Below are 18,336 nucleotides of genomic sequence, written 5' to 3'. Positions count from 1 at the left end.
ATAGAGAATTCAAGCCCTGTTCATGACAGGGAGCATTCCTTTATTGTACCTTCACTATCCGAACGACCTGATGGGAACACGCCCGTGGCAGACAAGTAAATCAGCAGTACACTGTTTGCAGGCAGCTCCTGAAATTCAAATAGAGAGAAGAGTAGCAAGGGAGAAAATGTATAAATTTATTATAATATACCACCAACATCTTAGTAAAAATGTCATAATTTAAGATTGTGCTACTTCTGCTTCTAGCTTCCCTTCATTCTATTATTCTTAGGTGTATATAACTCGCCCCACTACATAACCCCTTCAAACAGGTGAGTACATAGACAAAAATGTAAACTGGAGATAGATTAACACTTTTTTTCCATATTGACATTTAAGCTGACAGTAGTGGTTCAAACAGCAATTTTATTAAAAAAAAAAAAAAAAAAAAAAAAAAGATTTTCAAATACAGAACGGAAATCAAAAGTTCCATGGGGTCTGCAATATCTGACTCTTCCCCCTGACCCTTTCAGCTTCTCATCTGGATAAAAGCACAACACATCCAGGTTCCCATATAGACCTGTAAAAAAAAAATCTATATTCCACCTGTCTATGGACTGGCCACATGAGGAAGGAGATACTTTTGTTTTCTGCAAAAGGCTGAGCATGCAGGCAGCCAGAAATGACCACTTTCACAAACCTTAAATGATGCTGCTAAAAACGTATACAGCTGGCTGAAAGTTGGTTTATAAAGCAGATATTTATGGGGGTTTTCCCGCCTGGCTGGTTTCTCTGTTGACTCCTGTTGAAAAACAAAACAAAACAAAACAAAAACTTTATATTTACAACGCAGCTTCGTAAGCCTCTAAATTTATATTAGAATGCTCACCTTCAATGTATTTTTCATACAAATGGTCCGTCTGTGCAGCATTTCCTACTACACTGTAAAGTATGATGCACAGTACTTGCACCAGAACTTTATATTATCCTTCATTTTATCTAGATCTTTTTTATTCTCTAAAGCAGAACCCATGAAAAGAATGAAAAACAAAAAAACACACTCCCCATGTCACCTGAATAAATTAAAATATAGCTATTTAATTCTGCCTACAGATAAAGGTTTTTTTGTGCTTTCTCTGGAGGGAACATTTAAACTTCCTAGGAATTAGCAAGCTGATGAACTTGTGTGGCTGCATGTCTGCTAGAGAGAAAACAAAATAATGGGTGAGTGTACACGGACAAGGACAGCCATTACACCCCTTCAGCAGTACTCAAACTATACCAGGGTAAACCTTTTGTGAAATGATACCCAAATATTCACTTCTGATACTTTACACACTATTAGAGGTTTCTCCAAGAAAACAACAACAAGAATTGATTACTTGGGTTAAATTCCAAGGCTTTGAGCAACCCTTCATAACCTGCTGTGCACAGGGACAGTACAGAAACATTACAGCTTTTTTTTTTTTTTAATCTATTAAGATCTGTTGTCAGATTTGTCACTGAAATGGAACTCACTTGCATTCCAGGTTTGTTCATTTGTGAAGCTAAATTCATTGGTTCCCTTTCAAGTGCTTGTAGCATTCGAAACATATCAATTGTTAATTCACTGAACTTGACCTGCAAAAAAAGTTAAATGGTTTACTCTGCCAGACACAAATTAAACAGTCTCTTTCTTTGCAATTATCCAGATAACAGATTCAACAGCATCCCAGACAGACTGCTTTCTGTCAGTATCATCTCTGAATCTCTAAAGACCCATTAACGTCTTAGAAGAGCTCAGAGAGGACGAAGCCTGTTTATTAAAGGTCCTCTAGGCCAGTTCACTGTCATGCAGGCTCTACTTCACAAGTTAGACTTTCCTGAGGTGTTCACAAATCAAGTGCTGGAACCCACTATGTACTGTGAATCTAGACAAAATCTGGAAGATACACAGACTGTAATTTGGATAAAACTTGCTTACCTGAAAAAAGAGCTCAGAGAAAAGTCATGATGTTTGCACAACTTCATTATCATCATCATGTAAAACACAAGACCTTGAATATCTTTTGAAAATCCCTTCCTGTCGCAACTGAAGTTGCAACAAGCTGGGGTATATCATATGAAAGCCCGAGTCAAGGTTTTTCTAGACAGCTTACAAGCCAGTCGTGCTTGAACATTACTAAAATTGATCTGTTATATGAAAAATCATCTGTATCTACTTATTGACGTGATGAATAATAAGCAATATGAGGTGAGTACCACAGGTGTAATATCTGAAAAAAACAACAAACAAACTTAAGAGGTTCTCAGAAATAAGAGACACCTTAAGTTTGCTCCCACTGCAAGCATCACTTCCAAAATACATCAGTGATCACTTTATTGCAATCTCTAGTTTCTACTGTATGATCCAAAGAGATGTCACAGGAGGAGGGACTTTGAACTCCAAAGACACAAGCCCAAGGCCTCACAATCTCTGTTACCTGGTTATTGCAGTTCCCAATAATCAGTGCGTCTGCAAGAGCAAGCTGTCCCACTATCATTCCCTGTTCTAGCAATGGAGCTCCAGTTTCAGAAAGCCTGTTGGAGGTGATTACAATGGTGTTGTCATCATTTAAAACCATAACAGGGTCTGCCTAAAAAAACAACCAGAATAAATAAGGAATTCAATGGAATGTACAGATTTACAGTTAGAGAGAAGATTGAAGGTCTTGCCACTTACAACAAACCTTTCATAACTGAGGCAGATTTTTAAAATTAATTTGCCATGCAGATGTTTGCATGCAAGCCACACAGCAATGCCTTAGCATTTGGAAAAGAAACCGCTTTTAGAGACTTAAAGCAAATACATGGTACAAGTACTTGAGGGTACAGCAGATAGAAAAAATGTATTCCCTCAAACAACACGAACTCTGCTTCCTATCCTATAGCTTTTCTATACCTGAGGAACCAAATACCATCAACAACCCTACAAATTGATGCAGAACAAACTACACATTCCTAGAACACAGAAAAATTGTGCACTATTTCACCACTTCTTCCCTTCCTAGAAGGAACTAGGAAGGGAGCTGAGTCAACCAATGATAATGCTGCCATCTATTCTGGCAATACTTAAATACATAATCATGCTACACAATGATGTCTTGTACAAAAAGAGGGAAGTAGAACACTGTCTTGTTTGATAGAATAAATACATTTATTTTAACAAACTTCAGAAGTTGGTCACATTACAACTTTGCTAAGAGACACTATCAGTTAACTGCCATGATTACATTATATTTCCCAACGGCTTATGTGTTGCCTGTGTAAAAGGTCAGTACTCCAACAAAGCACACTTTAAAACACAGTCAAAATGCCTGCAAAAAAAAAAAACTCAACAACTGACAACTGAGAGAGACCGCTATTCTCACCTCAATAAAAGCTGCCACTTCCTGCAGAACCAGGTTCCACTCCACCTGATCTTCAGTATTAAACCGATGAGTGTAGTCTTCAATTTCATCTGACAGCTCCTGATGTAAAAAGTTCAAAGACACAGTTACTTCTTAAACTGAGAACTTCAGTAACTTCACAATTTGGTTAGCTGTGCTGGCCTTTAAGGAAAAAAAATCATTTTACTTAAGAACATATGTAGCACACTTGTGACTAACATGCTAGCCAAAGCGTGCTCTTTCAAGAGACAGAATGCCAATGTTGCATTGAGCTTTGGCAACGAAAAGTGTCTTTTCATCAGGTCCCAATGCAAAGCATATCTGGAGTTAAGTTTAGTAACTATTACACTCGCATACAGCTACAGCACTGGTTATTACCTCAATCTACGGACACACAGGACTCAAATTTAAGCTTACAAGCAACTTTAAATGCGTTGAGAAAGTGAATGGTATGGCTTTTTTAGCTGCTACTGCTAGTTCAAGTAAGCTTAGACAAAAAGACAGTAATGCAACCTACACAAAACTGTCAATGCCAGAAGTTGCTTGCATAAGGTTGTCAGAGAGGTTTGGGAAACATATGCTGTCAGGAGAAGCATACTGTTCCTTTGGTGTAGCTAAAGGGTACCTCCCAAACTCAGTTGTAACTGTTAGAATATTTTACTTGGTGTTCAAACAATACTGGCAAGTCATTGGAACATTAAGTGTCATTATTAAATGTCAGACTCACAGAGGATATTCACTGTGTTGGATGCCAGATATGCCAAAAAGGCAATGATCAACCTTGGTCAGTACTTTATTCATTGTACCTAAAGACTTTGGTTTATATGCAGTCAGTACTTTACTCCCACAGCAGAGGCATATGCAGATTCAGCCTCTCCAATTTCATAGTAATATTTATATCCCTTAGCAAGGTTTTATTTTGATGGGTCTCTGGAAGGTGCAAAATATATTCAGGATGCGTCCTAGACATGGGACAGAGTGACAGCAGTTTGGAAAGAAGAAAAAATAAGCCCAATATCAAACTAGGAGACTCTGGCTTTCACATCCATACGGTGTCATACAGGAATGAAGATGTACTCAGAGCTACCGGATGATTCCCACACTTTCAGATTACTAACGTGCATCTTACAGTTTATTCCCAGTAACTACATCAATTTGTAATTTTTTTCTCTAGCCAAATGTTCACATAATACTGACGTCTTTCCATAGATCAATCCACGTTATTCCTTCCTTCTGCGGCATCCAACACACAATCAAAATAAATTAAAAAAAAAAAAAAAAAAAGCTATGTTGTAGCAGCAGCAAACATCATAGATGTAATGAGTGATATTTCAGATGAAATAGACTATATTATAGATTCCTTAATTAGGTAAAAAAGCCTTTAATGAACAGCAGCCTCCCACCCATCACCTTTATCATCATTTTAACATACCTTTACAAGGTCCTTTACTACATCCATTTTGTTGAGCAAGAGACAAACCACTATAAACCTTGCATAGTAACGCAGCTTCTTAACCACTAATTCAGGCCTAAACACAACAAAAACAGCACAGTCAAGTTTGAGATTAAAATACAATATAGATAGGCAACTGGGGAGCCAGGGTAAGGGAGAGGAGGAAGTTAAGATCAGAAAGAGATCAAACACACTGCAAATTGGGAATTCTAACTGAATTCATATAGACATCAACAGGTACCTGGCTCAGTTTATTTACATTGAATACAGATACAAAAATCAAGAAAACCCCTTTCCTCACAGGCTCCTTACACAAGAAGAGGCATGGGAATCAGTTATAATAGCTGTCTTTAAGCCTTTTGACAGTTCATGGGCAGGCTCTGACCCCATGGCATCAGATGAGTACCACAGCTGGCTCAGAGTTCACCCACCCGGGACAACTTAAGAGACCTGCAAGTCAGCATAGCCTGTAATTACTTAACCACTTCCAAAACTGCCTGACAGCATCTAGAAACATGCTTGCTCAGTCCTACCTTGTCTGGAACCACTCAAGCACTCACACTGAAATTGAGAGATTTTTAAGAGAGAAGATAATAGGAACAACAGATACCAGAGCAGAGCAACTTTCATTTTTTGTGGCACGTAGATACGTTTAGAAATCTGCAAGACTACAGAAGTGCAAAGAAGTCCAGAGATCCTTGAATACCTTGCAAGAAAGTCCCTCACTAAACCTTCTGCGTTACCTTGATGATGATTTCAGATAATTTCTTCTTTACCTTTAATTTGATAATGGAACCCAGGTTTACTCTCTAGAACATATTATCAGGATCCAGAATTGAGTTTTCTAGCTATTCTTATTTATATCTATGTTCTTGGCAGTCAGTCAGCTTGGCACTGCCACAACACATCCCTCTTTTGAGCACACCTTTGTTGGTACCGTGTCTTAAAGGAAGATGTTATGCCTTCTTAAGCTCTTGGACCTTGTCCCAGTTAGTTACAGAGGGCTGTTGTACAGCAGTACCAAATGACGCTCCCCCAAAATGCCAGATTAGAAACAAACAGTTCCTCTGCTTCAGCCCAACTGATTTATCTTGCAGGTGCAGCATACTAGGTCCCAGCACTGCCACTGTGCAGGACTCAAAACGACAAAAACCTTCGGGCTAATAGCTTTCTAGCCAGGACCACACAATAGAATATTCTTCCAGTCATCCTGAAAAGCTCTTCTTTATACTGGGGTTTTTAATCATTGCAAAAGGGTTGGAAAGAAACTTCCTCCAAAAACATTGATTTCATCTCAGTTTTGATCCTACAGTTAATTATTTGCTACTTTCATACACCGTTATAGCCTTGGGGAAGAAAAAAAAAAAGGAGTGCATGCATTCAGACATACCTGTCTTCTTTGTTGACTTGGGAGTAGTATGACCTCTGCCTAATTGCCGAATAGAAGGAGAAAGCTTCATTGAGATAGCTGGTTTCTGAAGTGCGCAAGCTGTAGAGGAAGAATCAGATTAGCTCACTGCTTCAGTTGAAAATCCATGCCAAACCCTCCCTTTCTGCCCCCTCAACCATCTTGTGCATCAATGGCAAAAATCCCTCCTCAAATAACATTGTATGAAAGCCAGACTCTTGTTCTTTGTGCATGCTGGGAGTACAGATTTCAGAGCTTGGATTCCATTTCTGAAAACAATCAAATCTGCCTGCCTTGTGCCCACACGTACAGGTGACAGGTTAATTCATGGTTAAAGGAACATTAAGCTCCCAAACTTATAAATCACACTTTTGCACAAGAGTCAAATGTAGCACATGTGGAAGACTTAAAGACACTTCTGAGGGAGCAGATAACTCCTTAGGCAGGATCAGTGTGACTCTAGCAGTATCACATCAGGCTCACAGGTGCCTTTCCGTGCAGCACCCCATGCAGTCCCAAGTGCCTTCTCATTCACAAACAGACATCACAACTCAACTGACATTCATTTCTACCTCAGCAGGCTCCTGACTGAGTATCCAGATAACTGGCATGGAACTGCCACTAACGCTGCATTTCCCTAGCGAATCCTTTTCTGTGCTTACTTACTAATAATGGTAATAGAGCTGCCCAATCTTGGAAGCAATTTCCCCAATTTGCCACCGCTTCAACCCATACCGATTGTCCAATACTTGTCTATTTCGCAAGAGAGAAAAGAAAGATTAAAAGGCATTCCGGAATTTCTCAGAACATCACACCAGACAAGACAAAGAGCTGCTGTAGGGCCAAACTCAGCTTTCATTCCTGGTGTAGCATTCCCAGTAGCAGTCCCTCACAGAGCCAACAGCACTGCATACACACACCAGAACAAGGACCATTTATGTTGCAAAAACTTGCAAGAGCTAGACATAAGTATGTTGCACAAAATACACAAAACAAAAAGGTCACCACTTCCCAGGAGAACACTCAACTACACAGCCAACATAAGGTGTGAAAGATCGGAGCCCACACTGCAGCAAGACGCTTCACACCCCTCCAGATGGGTTCTGCACTGCAGAAGCCACCATCCCAGCTTCTCCTTGGCAATATATTAAAGCAACATGCATTCAAGTAGAGCAAAAGGTTTTGTTCAAAAATAAAATGAAAACTCTGTAACATTTTAATTCATTAGACTGTGAGCACTCCAGGAAGTGACTGTTCCCTCCCTTCATGCTTGAATAACAGTGAAATCGCAGTCTTAACTGGGGCCCCTAGGCATACCGTAATACCAGAGATTAAAGTTGCGTTTAAATCCATAGAAAACAGTTGTCTACAACATTCCCTTACCGATGCTGCTGTTGGAATTTCCAGAGTTTGGTATAAACATCAAATGTTCGCCCAAAATAGGATTGCCACTGCTTTTGCCCATACTGAGGTAAATCCCTGCAACAGACAAGCGACAAACACAGAGTTACTGAGTAGACTCCAGTCAACCCAGCATGACGGCAGTGTATTTGAATCCGTGTCAGAATAGCTTTGTTCAGAATTGACTTGAAATATTTTCAAGCTCTGCCTGCACCCAGAACTCCAAGAAGCACGATTCCTACCGTTTTTCAAAACCTGTTCTAACCGGAATCCCCAAGGAAATGCTGTTTGGCTTGTAGGAAGTACACATACCAAGATCTGACCATATTATCCCCAACACACTTACCCCCAAAACAGCCAGGCTGCATATTCATTTAACATGTGTACAAGAAAAGACTGTATGCATATATACGAGAAAGAAGCATGCATGGGCACGAAGAAATTCTCCAGTCTTTTCTCCTAACTATGGCTTCCTACTTCCAGCTGAATTCCCTAGTCACTTTTCAAATGAAAAAAGAATTGAAGTTATTTAACAGAGGTCCCAGGCATTTTGCAAACGTTCAGAATGATTGCATAAAGGTAATCACTGTCTGGGGGTACAGAGAGACAATGTCATAAATTGCCCTGGTTTTACAGATTCCATCCCAAACAGGACAACGCTGTAATGTTAAACTGAAGGTACACAGCTCAACCATAAGTGGCTGAGGTAAAACTTTTCCTGCTAAGACAATAACCCACCCTTCATATGCATGAACTGTAATTCAGTCACTCATTCGAAGAACAGCAGAATTACTTGAACCATTCCAGTGTCTATCAGCAGCCAACACCCCCCTGTCCTTCACACCCTACCTGAGGTCCCGTGTCCAGCTACAAACCCGACCGGCCAACAGCCCCGACCCAGCCGACCCCTTGGGAAAGGCTGACTGTCCGGGCTGAGTTGTGCCCCACAGCTTCCACCAGTTATACAGGCAGACGTTCACTTTGAAGTTAGTTATGAAACGTATGGTGTATTCATGATGCATTCATGCCGTATTTATTATGGCCATACGATACCCTGAGCACATGGGCCTGTTCTCTCCAGATGTACCTGGAATGCCAGAGTGGCTTCTCCAACACGCAGAATGGCAGCAGATGGAAGCAGTACTCCCATGAGCGAGCCCACATGAGTCAAGAGATTGGATATGTACCAAAAGCATTGGTACAGTCTGAGGAGTAACAAGGAATCCATGCTCACCCCATAAACATGCCTTTATCAAGGCTCCTCAGTGCCAACAGGTTCTCAACAACATTAGCAGAATAGGCCTACAGTCAATCCAAAGAACAGATGACCATGTTCCTACATGCATTTTTCCACACGTGGTTGAAAACATCTTACTGTCTTGCTAAGAGAAGTATTTTCATTGGTTACATGCACAGAAAGCTAAACTGGACTCTTGCCCATAATAAAAAGAAAAAGAAATTAAAAAACACTACCCAAGAGCAAGCAGAATAATCTAATGGTAATTAGTTCACTTAGACTCATTTAGATCGATAATATTTCTTGCTACTCGTTAAGAAAACTTCCTTTTTTCGATGGATGAGGCTGCTCGCTGTTTCAGAACCAGACCCCATAACACCATCCATAAATCAGCTGTGCGAGTGTCACCCGGCCCAGCCAGCAATACAGATGCTCACAGCTAACATGCACTGGGTCAGGTTACATCACCCGAGCAACATTTGTCACCCTTTAACTCACACTTAGTGAGAGGTTGGAACCCAGGACTGTCTTTTCCACGTTGGTCTCCAGTGCAGAGACGTTAGTCGAGCCACTGAACTCCCCTTGTGTACATTCATTCAAGTTCCAAGCTGTACTCCCCCCACAACGATGTAGTCCTAAGGATCTTAGCTTTAAATCCACATGCTCTTAATGCTAGTAGAAGGCCTTCATCTGGGAGTTATTTGAGCCTTGGAACAAATGCAACGCAGGAGACCAAAGCCCATCGGTCTCACTGAATGCACGTTGCTTACAGAGTATCCTGAAGCTGAGGTATACAACCCTACACGGAACTGGAATCACTTGTTCAAGATGGCATAATCTGTCATTTGATTCCAGAACTATTCCTTCAGGGAATGCTCTCTCAGATCACCGGGCTGCTTCATGCACCATCCAAAACCTCAGTCTTCAGCAGACTTGCAGGCAAAAGCAGCATATTCCACCTCCAAGCCTGGGATGTCCAGACTGCTGCCAAACCATTCCAAACCACACCACATCCTCTGGAAGAGGGAGACAGGCAAAGCAGCACACCACAATTTCCAGAGAAAAAAATTGTGGTGCATTTTTGCTAACTGGAATTGCTTTAACAGCACCCTGGGTAGAAAAGTAAATTAATATTCTTTTGCTCATCAGCCAACTATACTTCCCACACAGCTTGAGGGGACCTAGCCTAGCTACTATATGCAAAATGAATCTGTTATCTGCTACACTTACCAACCCAGAAAAGCCATTCCAGTACCTGCTGCTGCTATTCTATGCAGATGCCAAGGTAGTATTTTATTTTTTTAAAAAAGGATCATCTCAAACTGCACGACATCTTGGAACATACTTTGGTGTAGCGAGGGGTAAACAGGAGCATAAGCATGTGCTTCAGGACACCAACACAATATACATCTTCATCCAAATTCAGATTGATACAAAACTACATACATTTAAATCAGTTACTGCAGTGAAACATTCACCACTTTCTATTGTAGTAATATATGCAAAATATCGTAGTAATAAATGCAAACATTACAGCTAAACAAAGTTAATAATTTGTCCAAATACATGACTAAGGTATATTGCAAGCTTTGATATAGCAAGAGGTAATGTTAAATTTAATTAGCATGTCCACAAGTTTCAATGTTTGTGGGTTTTGAGAGTTAGAAAAAATAAAAATAAAAAAATAAGATACAAACTGATAATTTAAAATTAAAAAAAAAGGGAAAAAAAGTTCAATGACACTGACTTAATGACTAAATTAGTAAATTGACTCCAAGTATTAATTTGGGCTTTCTAGGCAAAGTTGCTTAGGACATTTGAACAGAGGTCTGACATAAGGAGAGAAGAAGATGCACCCTTCTTCCCTTGAATACTGGGAAGAAGCAGGTATTTGCACAAATTAAGAAACAAACATCTGTTTGCTGATGATGCTTATGAATATATCCCACTTCAGTAAGCTAAAACGTTCTTTGTACCTCACCTGACGTCTTCCCTCATGCAACTGACTCCTCTTATTTTGCACCTTCCTGAGCATTCCCCTGAAGCCCAGTTCAACTCGCTGTGCTGCATTAGTTTGGAATATGTGAAAAGCCATGGTATTTTAAAAAGCTGTTAGTGCAGCGTACATATGTTTGGCCATTGCTGTCCACGGTCACTGCGGGGTGTCCACACGTATATTTCTCAAGCTTTATGCTCGCCTAATTGCAGCTGGCATAGCTGCACAATACCATGCGATTCCTCAGCTCCCCAGGGAACAGGAAAGATCTCCATGGAAACAGACAGTAGCACTTGTTCTTTTGATAGTATTCTGACATGGCTGTAATAACACTTCATTTATGACAATACATTACCATGGTTCCATCACAGATTTTTGCAGACAAGCCCTGCCATTGCTACCATCCATTTTCCTTCCCATTTGCTGTTCTGTGTTCTGATCACGCGTGTTGCTCCCGTGTACCAAGAAATTTTGCTGTGAGAAAGCAGACGGCATAAGCAAGAGAGGACATTTAGTGCGCAGCTTCTTTAATGAGACCAGAGGATCTGCCTTATTTGGTGGAAAGTAATAGCCCAAAAGAATTTTAAAGACTCAGTTGACTGCAAAATGGATCATTAGCACAGCTCCTCCCACCGACTGAGGCAGGGAATATATGATCCAGAAGTAACTACACACCCAAATTGAAAGCAAAAGACCTACAGCATAGCAAGACATGTTGCTGCTCTCAGATCTAGAGAAGGATAAAAGCCATACACAGAGAAAAAGGCAAGGGCTCCCTCTTCCAGGGTGTGCTTGGCTCGGGACGCTGGGCAGGGACCAAGCAGCAGTAGGGGCACTCACTCGTGCCGTTACTGATCATGACCAGCTTCAGAGGAGGGACAACGGGGCAGCAAGAAGCCACCCACGTGCAGAGGGACTGGAGATGCTCTGATTTAGGTCAGTCCTGTTCAGACAAGGACGAGGGTCACCCACACCTCGTCACAACGGCCTCCAGCAACACACGGAGACCTTCTGACGTTTTGATGTTACAATATTCCAAAATGACATGAACACAAGACCTCCCGTGTTCTGAAAGGATGGGTTTCTCACCCCGGGCACAGAAGGCTGGTTCCCTTACCACAGGGGAGTGGCTGGTGGGTAAATCCCACAGAGGGTTTTATCCAGTATTGCTGCATAGTCTTAGCAAAGACCAGCACTGCTCCTGTGCTTGTCATTCGTTTTCTGTCAGAAGTTTGTTCCAGCCGTGCTGTTGGCAGAAGCCAGATAGCACAGGAAAGCAATTAAAGGTGCTGAGACTTGTTTGGCCAGCACCTCGTGGGAGTTGTCACACAGGGACACAGCTCACAGAGACACAAAGACACTGAGGAAGTCCTAGAGGCTCAGCAGCACACTTGTTCAAAAAGAAGGTTACAGCAAGTTTAACATTCAGAGCTTCAAACACGTTCACAGTTTTGACAGGTGATAAAAAGGACAATTTCCTTTTATGTTCATATGCTTGTAGTAATTACAGGCTCCTATGCCCAGAACCCAGACAGCAGTGGGATAACGGGGTTTCAGCACAGCGTTCCCCTGGCCTCTACCAACCCACAAAGGCGAGCACACCAGCACAGCATGCAGTCGCCGGCCTCACCACCACAGGTGGTGTGAGAAGCCAGCGTGAGACAGGGCTACAGCCCACTGCTTTACCTGAAGCTAGCAGGGTCCTGTTGTTTCTACATCAGCAGCATCTCGTAGAACTAAGAGGTTCGATTTGCATCTTACTGCAAGTCTGAGAAATGAACAGCTAAATACTACCAGCTCTTTCTGCGAAAGGACAGCAGTCACGATTCTTGCAGCCAACACAATGAGTAACAAGACTTTGTAGTCTGGGGAAGTACAGTACATGTGGAAAGTCTCGTTTAAGTTTCAAGCTTCTCTATGATACTGAACACACCGAAGCACTTTCTAGCATCAAAAAGAAAATAACAGGTGATAGCACACCGTGAAAAGCTTCTTTGTAACTCACTCCCTCTCCACATTTCCAGGAGAAAAACAAGTGGGAGTGGGGAAAGGAGGAGAAAGAGAAACTGCAACACACTTCATTAACAGTTGTTTATAACTTATAGCTCGTCCAAAACCAAGTATAGATACTAGGAAGACAACCTCCTTCTTAAGTTATTCTAGGAGGTATGGTCACAAAAGGACGGTATCACTGGCAGTGTGAGCATGAAGTATACTTTGGAGCAGCAACCTTGGCAGATCATCATATGTTTTCCTCAAATGCTGTATTTGGCATCTGTATTGGGAAGAGAGGAAGGAAATGCTACTGAAACAAAGACGTGGCAGGCTGAGCCCTTGCATTTTTGGCAGCAGCAATAGCTAAGCAGCTGCCAACACAGCTATAGGCTCGGTTCCCTGCAGCTGAAGTGCCCAGAGGAGATTTTGGGAAGGAAATCATTGCTCTCCTCTCCCTCCCCCACCACATTTTTTTTTTCCCATGAAACATGTTAGGGAAAAGAGAACGGCATCAAATACAGCAGCAAAGGCTACCATCATCTTCAAAACAGAAGAGGGCAGGCAGGTATCAATGTATTTATTATGCTAAAAGGAAAAGCAAGCAACTGGACTAAGAATCAGGATACTTGCCAAGTCCTTTCCAGGTGAACTCTCCAGAACAGAATAAGCATTAACAGAGGAGATACCTGAAGGCTGCTTTACCCAGCTGTAGCCATAGGAATCACAGGCCTTGTAGGTGAAATGGCAGTGAAGTTTGGTGCAAGAAGCACCTACGTTAGCTGTGCCAAGTTACAGCAAGGACAAAGGCAGCTTCCCATTCTAGGACGTTTTTATTTTCACACAGGAGAGCTGGCTGCTGAAGGCCATCTCTCTATTTTTTATTGCCCAAATCCCACCCAAATTTTCTATCTTCTGTCTGGATAAGAAGGTTTCTTTTTGTCAAAATACCATGGATGCACACGGAAACAATATCTATCTGGTAATCCAATAAAAGTACTAATTCTGCCCCAAAGGAACAGACAGAACGGCTGTAAGTACTCTGCCTTCTTTGTGATCTGCTCCTGAACAACATGCAAACAGACCATGCAAACTTCTACAGACGTTCTTACATATATGGTCCAAAACTACCCCTACACAGGTGCACACTGCTCTCTCCTAAACAAACTTGCTAGTTTTGAGATGAAAATGCTAGTTGTACATCTTACTTCACATTCCCTCACATACTCGAGTGCATGTTCCAACGCTTTTCTGAAGGAATACTACCAAATGTGCAATGCACTAACCTTAAGCCATTGAAGAGCTGTTTAGATTTATCCAACAAGTAGCAAAAGTCTGTAACTGTTTTCCTCTCTGCCTGAGGAATATCATCTTCAGCTCCTCCTGATGACATGATTTCTTTTAGGGCAAACTCAGTCCTATGAAGAAGAAAATAGACATATCACTCAGCAATTGAGGGCTACTGTGAACTCACCCAGATTAGATGCATGTTCCACGGGGATGGTGACAACGAGCATGCAATTCTCCCTTGGGTGACTCTTCTTAAGACTCATTAAAAGCAACATCTGAGAATCAAAGCACGGGACTTATTACTTCACAATGTACTAGATAACAGCACAAAATTAAAAATAGAATTGGCACAAGAGTCATAAAATAACTGAGGACTGTATTCACAAACACAAAAATGCCAGCAAAAGGATTTTAACATAAACATTTGAGTTTCATACTTGGACAAAGACATCTCTGAATTTGCCTTACTGCAGAGGTGTTTATCCTGCAGCCATGTTTACAGTTCTGTTTATATTTCATTTTCATTCTGGAACTGTTGAAAACTGTAGTTTGCTAGTTGCTATTGCTGCAACACACCAGTTTTAGACAAACTGGTAAAAAAGAAAACTCTGCTTCCTCTCTACTTCCCCATGACTAGTTAGTTTAGTTCCACGGCTTGCACTGCCCACAATTATACCTGAAAATCTATTTTTACTGTTCGTGTGAGCAAGATGTCATACTGTAAACAAAAAAAACTAAGACATAACACAGATATTCCTAGTACTGAACAAGTAAGGGAATAGGAAAGCCTGTAAAGGCAGAGTGGCTTTTACAATCTGACTTGAAACATACATACACATAAAGTTAACCTTCCACATGCCACACATCAAAACAGCAGCAGCAAAACATCCTCTAAAAACGGCTGTGAGGTCATCTTGGGCTCTTCTGTGCTCTCTAAGAAATTTAGTGCAAGATAATCACACCTCTAACTGGGCAAATGCAGAGCTTTTACTTTCAGTGACTTCTCTACCAGATCTGGTAAGCACTTTTGTTAGGTAACGATTTTCCATTTGTGCAGAAGCTCTGTTTGGATGTTATTTGCATAAATAATTATCCCCAAATCCCAACTCAAGCCAGAAAATGGCAGAGCTAACTTCTCACAGTCATTGGAAAGTACCCACAAGTATCTTTCTCCACTTGCCATGATAAACCTTCCCAATCACCAAACAGGCTTCAGAAACGCTTCCCTGAGCGGGCATTTCGTGCCTACCAAATTCAGGAGATCACAGCAGCTCCTTCCAGTTTGGGGGGCTGGCAGTGAGTGAGCACTGCTGGCCAAGCAATTCGGTCATTCCCAGGGCAGACCAGATGCAGACACATTCGCCTGAATTTGCACACCCACGTGGCAGTGCACAGAGCACCACTGCAGGAGCACAGGGTGCGGCACACCGGCTGCCTGCTGGAGAGCTCCAGAAGAGGAAGTTTCTGCTCACTGTCAGGGGACTGCGATATGGGTGAGGATGGGTGCCAGACAATGTACGAGTTCACACATACCAACCAGATGCCGAAACCTGTTGGTATGGGTCCAGCAAAGCAGGACGTGAATGTCACAAAGCACTGCCCCGCGTCTGAGACCTCTGCGCCTGTGACCACACAGCGCCAAACACAACAGCCAGCACTCAGAGCAAACACACAACACCAAAGGGAGCAATGAGAGCTGAGAAACAGACGTCAGAAGCAGCCAGGAGGTGATGCAAGAATTTCAGGAAGAGGGACAATACCCCAGTTTCACGTGTTCTGCAGCAAGCTTGACCTAAATCCTGCGGCGAGGCCCCTGGGCTCTGCAGCGCTCCGCTGGGGACGGTCGCACGCTCTAGAGAGACTGCAGACAGATCTCTAAAAAGGAGGGGTTGCTTAAATGGCTCAGTATGTTTCAGACAGTCTGTATATCATTCCCCACATTTAATTTAATGGTACAGTCAGTTTTATCGTATGCTACCTTTAAATTACACCACTTTTTACACCATCTTTCCCAGCCATCGCTAACATTGGCCAGCTGGATCTGTGTTCGCCCTGCAGCAGGTGAGTAAAACCAACCGCGGCCCTCACGGCAGAGTCGCCAGGCCCTCTGCAAGCAGGGCTGCTTATGCAATCACTAAAAGATAAGCCAGCAAATTCCCTGCCTGCTGCTCTGAAAGGTATCAGGCGGCAGACAAAATACTTGCAGAGAAACCATGAAAAGCCAGGGGAGAACAAAAAATGGGAAGGAAGGAAAGAAGGAAAAAAAGACTTTTCGGATCATAGACAGTTAAGAAGTACTTCGAAAGCCTATGCTCAGCCCTGCCAGTTCCTAATGATTTAGCATATTCTAATTTGTGCTAAGTCAGAAGAACTGCAGGGGAGTTGGGAGGATGAGGGGGAGAAAGGGAGAGATTCCCCAGCTGGAAACAAAACATTTTGGACAATGTTCTGGATGTTCAGCTCACGATATTGCTACTGGCACAAGGGTTTGGACTTCTTCCTGAAGCAGAGGCCAAAGCACCTTTTCTGCTTATTGAACAAAACGTCTGTAAGCACAGGAGCAAGCTGCACTGTGAAGGGATGAGGAGCGAGGGGCAGGCTCACCACTGCCCCGCCACCACCTAGTGTCAGGAAAACATCCAGCCTTACCCAAGAACCTTTCAGCCAACATAACAAACTAGTTCTGGAGTCTGTGATTTTGTTGTTTCACATGACCCAGACCCCGTGTCCATCGGGCAGCCCCCGGAGCAGCACGGCCATGGCTCCTTCCTGGCCGCGGGCACCCCAGGCTGCGGGCAGCCTTCCTCCAGAGGGCTCTGGGCAGAGGTCTGTGAGGAACCAGGAACAGCCTGATCCATAGCGTGACTTGGAAAAACCCCATCTGCCAGCTGTTCAGACATGCATAACCTAACTTCATGAACATCTGTCAAACATTTTGAGGTATTCCTCTCACCCGACCTTAATCATTACCTAGTGAGACGAGCACAAGAATTTATCTCATTTTCTACTGATGCTTTTAGGAGAGAGGTGACCAGAAGACTTAGAAGTTGATCTAAGACATCAGAATGAATGGGTAGGGCTCAGGTGTTTATAACAAGCTATTTCATTAGTACGTAATCCATTAAACACAGAAGTCTCAACGTGCCCTATTTGGTTCAGGTTATTTTATAATGAAACAGCCAAATCGCAGTTAAAAGGAGAATGAAACCGAACTGAAGTTATCCACACAATCCCAAAACCACCAATGACCTGAAGATGCAAACGTAATTGCCATGGGCCAGAACAGACACAGCAGACACAACACCTCCGTGGGAAGAGGAGCGAGCACATCCCAGGTATCACCACTGGACGGTGCCTGCGGAGGAGCTCAAGTTTCACCCCTGTGCAGGATAATTAAAGGCATGTTTTGGCTCTCCCACATATTGCATCCACAAAACCGGCGTACTTCTAAACCACCCGCTGCATTTACAGATGGACACGGTACAGTGGAAAGTCCTCCTGAATTTCCTTGAGGATAAGCTTAAGGAGTAAGATAAGGCTTGCTCAGGACGGACAGGCTTCTTACTTGCTGTGCATCAAACCTATCTTCATGGTGATTACAAAAACACCACATAGAAGTTACGTTACCAAAACATTCGGACTGAGCCACATAATGGGCAAGCAGAGTCTTCCTTCCAGGAAAAAAAATGATGGAAAAAGAAATACGGATTTCAACCAAGAAAGAAGTAGAAGCAGAGAAAAAATAAGTGCAGTTGTAAGAAACATGACAATTTCCATCTGTGAGGTAGCTTTAAAAAAGCTGCTAGAAGGTAATTTTTTCCACAGATCCCAGGTTCAAAGCAACATTTTGGTTACAGGCACGAGCTGAGTGCTGCTGCAATTGAAACCCCAGCTTCACTCAGCCACAGCATGTGCCTGAATATGAAGAGAAGAAGGGAAGGGAAGATGGACAGAAAAAGGGAAATGAGCAGTTCAGTGGCAGGAGAAGCTGGCTTTTCCTTTGTGATCAGGAAGAAAAATCAGGTTAGTTATCTCACGCACTGGTTTTGGCTTCTCATGCACCAGAGAGGGTGGCATTTGGTGCTGTACAAAGAAAGAACGACGATCACAGCAGCGCAGGAAAGGAGGAGGTCTTCCCTGCCTTAAAGACTGTGTTGTAATGCAGCAGCACCA

The 18,336-nt window shown here is 42.5% G+C and overlaps 1 protein-coding gene across 1 annotated transcript in view; it reads right to left on the bottom strand.

The window, feature by feature from the left end:
• SCAI (suppressor of cancer cell invasion) overlaps positions 1-18,336 on the bottom strand; it is a 41,788-nt gene that overhangs the window by 15,170 nt on the left and 8,282 nt on the right. Inside the window, exons 2-11 of the mRNA XM_068656458.1 lie at positions 14,160-14,291; positions 7,631-7,726; positions 6,914-7,000; positions 6,230-6,328; positions 4,819-4,915; positions 3,369-3,467; positions 2,442-2,594; positions 1,498-1,599; positions 680-781; positions 50-128 (exon numbers count right to left, since the gene is read on the bottom strand). Coding sequence (XP_068512559.1) covers positions 50-128; positions 680-781; positions 1,498-1,599; positions 2,442-2,594; positions 3,369-3,467; positions 4,819-4,915; positions 6,230-6,328; positions 6,914-7,000; positions 7,631-7,726; positions 14,160-14,266 — 1,021 coding nt within the window. The 5' untranslated portion in view covers positions 14,267-14,291. The remainder of the gene's footprint in view (positions 1-49; positions 129-679; positions 782-1,497; positions 1,600-2,441; positions 2,595-3,368; positions 3,468-4,818; positions 4,916-6,229; positions 6,329-6,913; positions 7,001-7,630; positions 7,727-14,159; positions 14,292-18,336) is intronic.

Source organism: Anas acuta, chromosome 20, assembly GCF_963932015.1.
Source record: "Anas acuta chromosome 20, bAnaAcu1.1, whole genome shotgun sequence".
Classification (NCBI taxonomy): domain Eukaryota; kingdom Metazoa; phylum Chordata; class Aves; order Anseriformes; family Anatidae; genus Anas; species Anas acuta.
The sequence above is the reverse complement of the archived record's forward strand: the minus strand, read 5'-3'. Positions and strand labels throughout refer to the sequence as shown.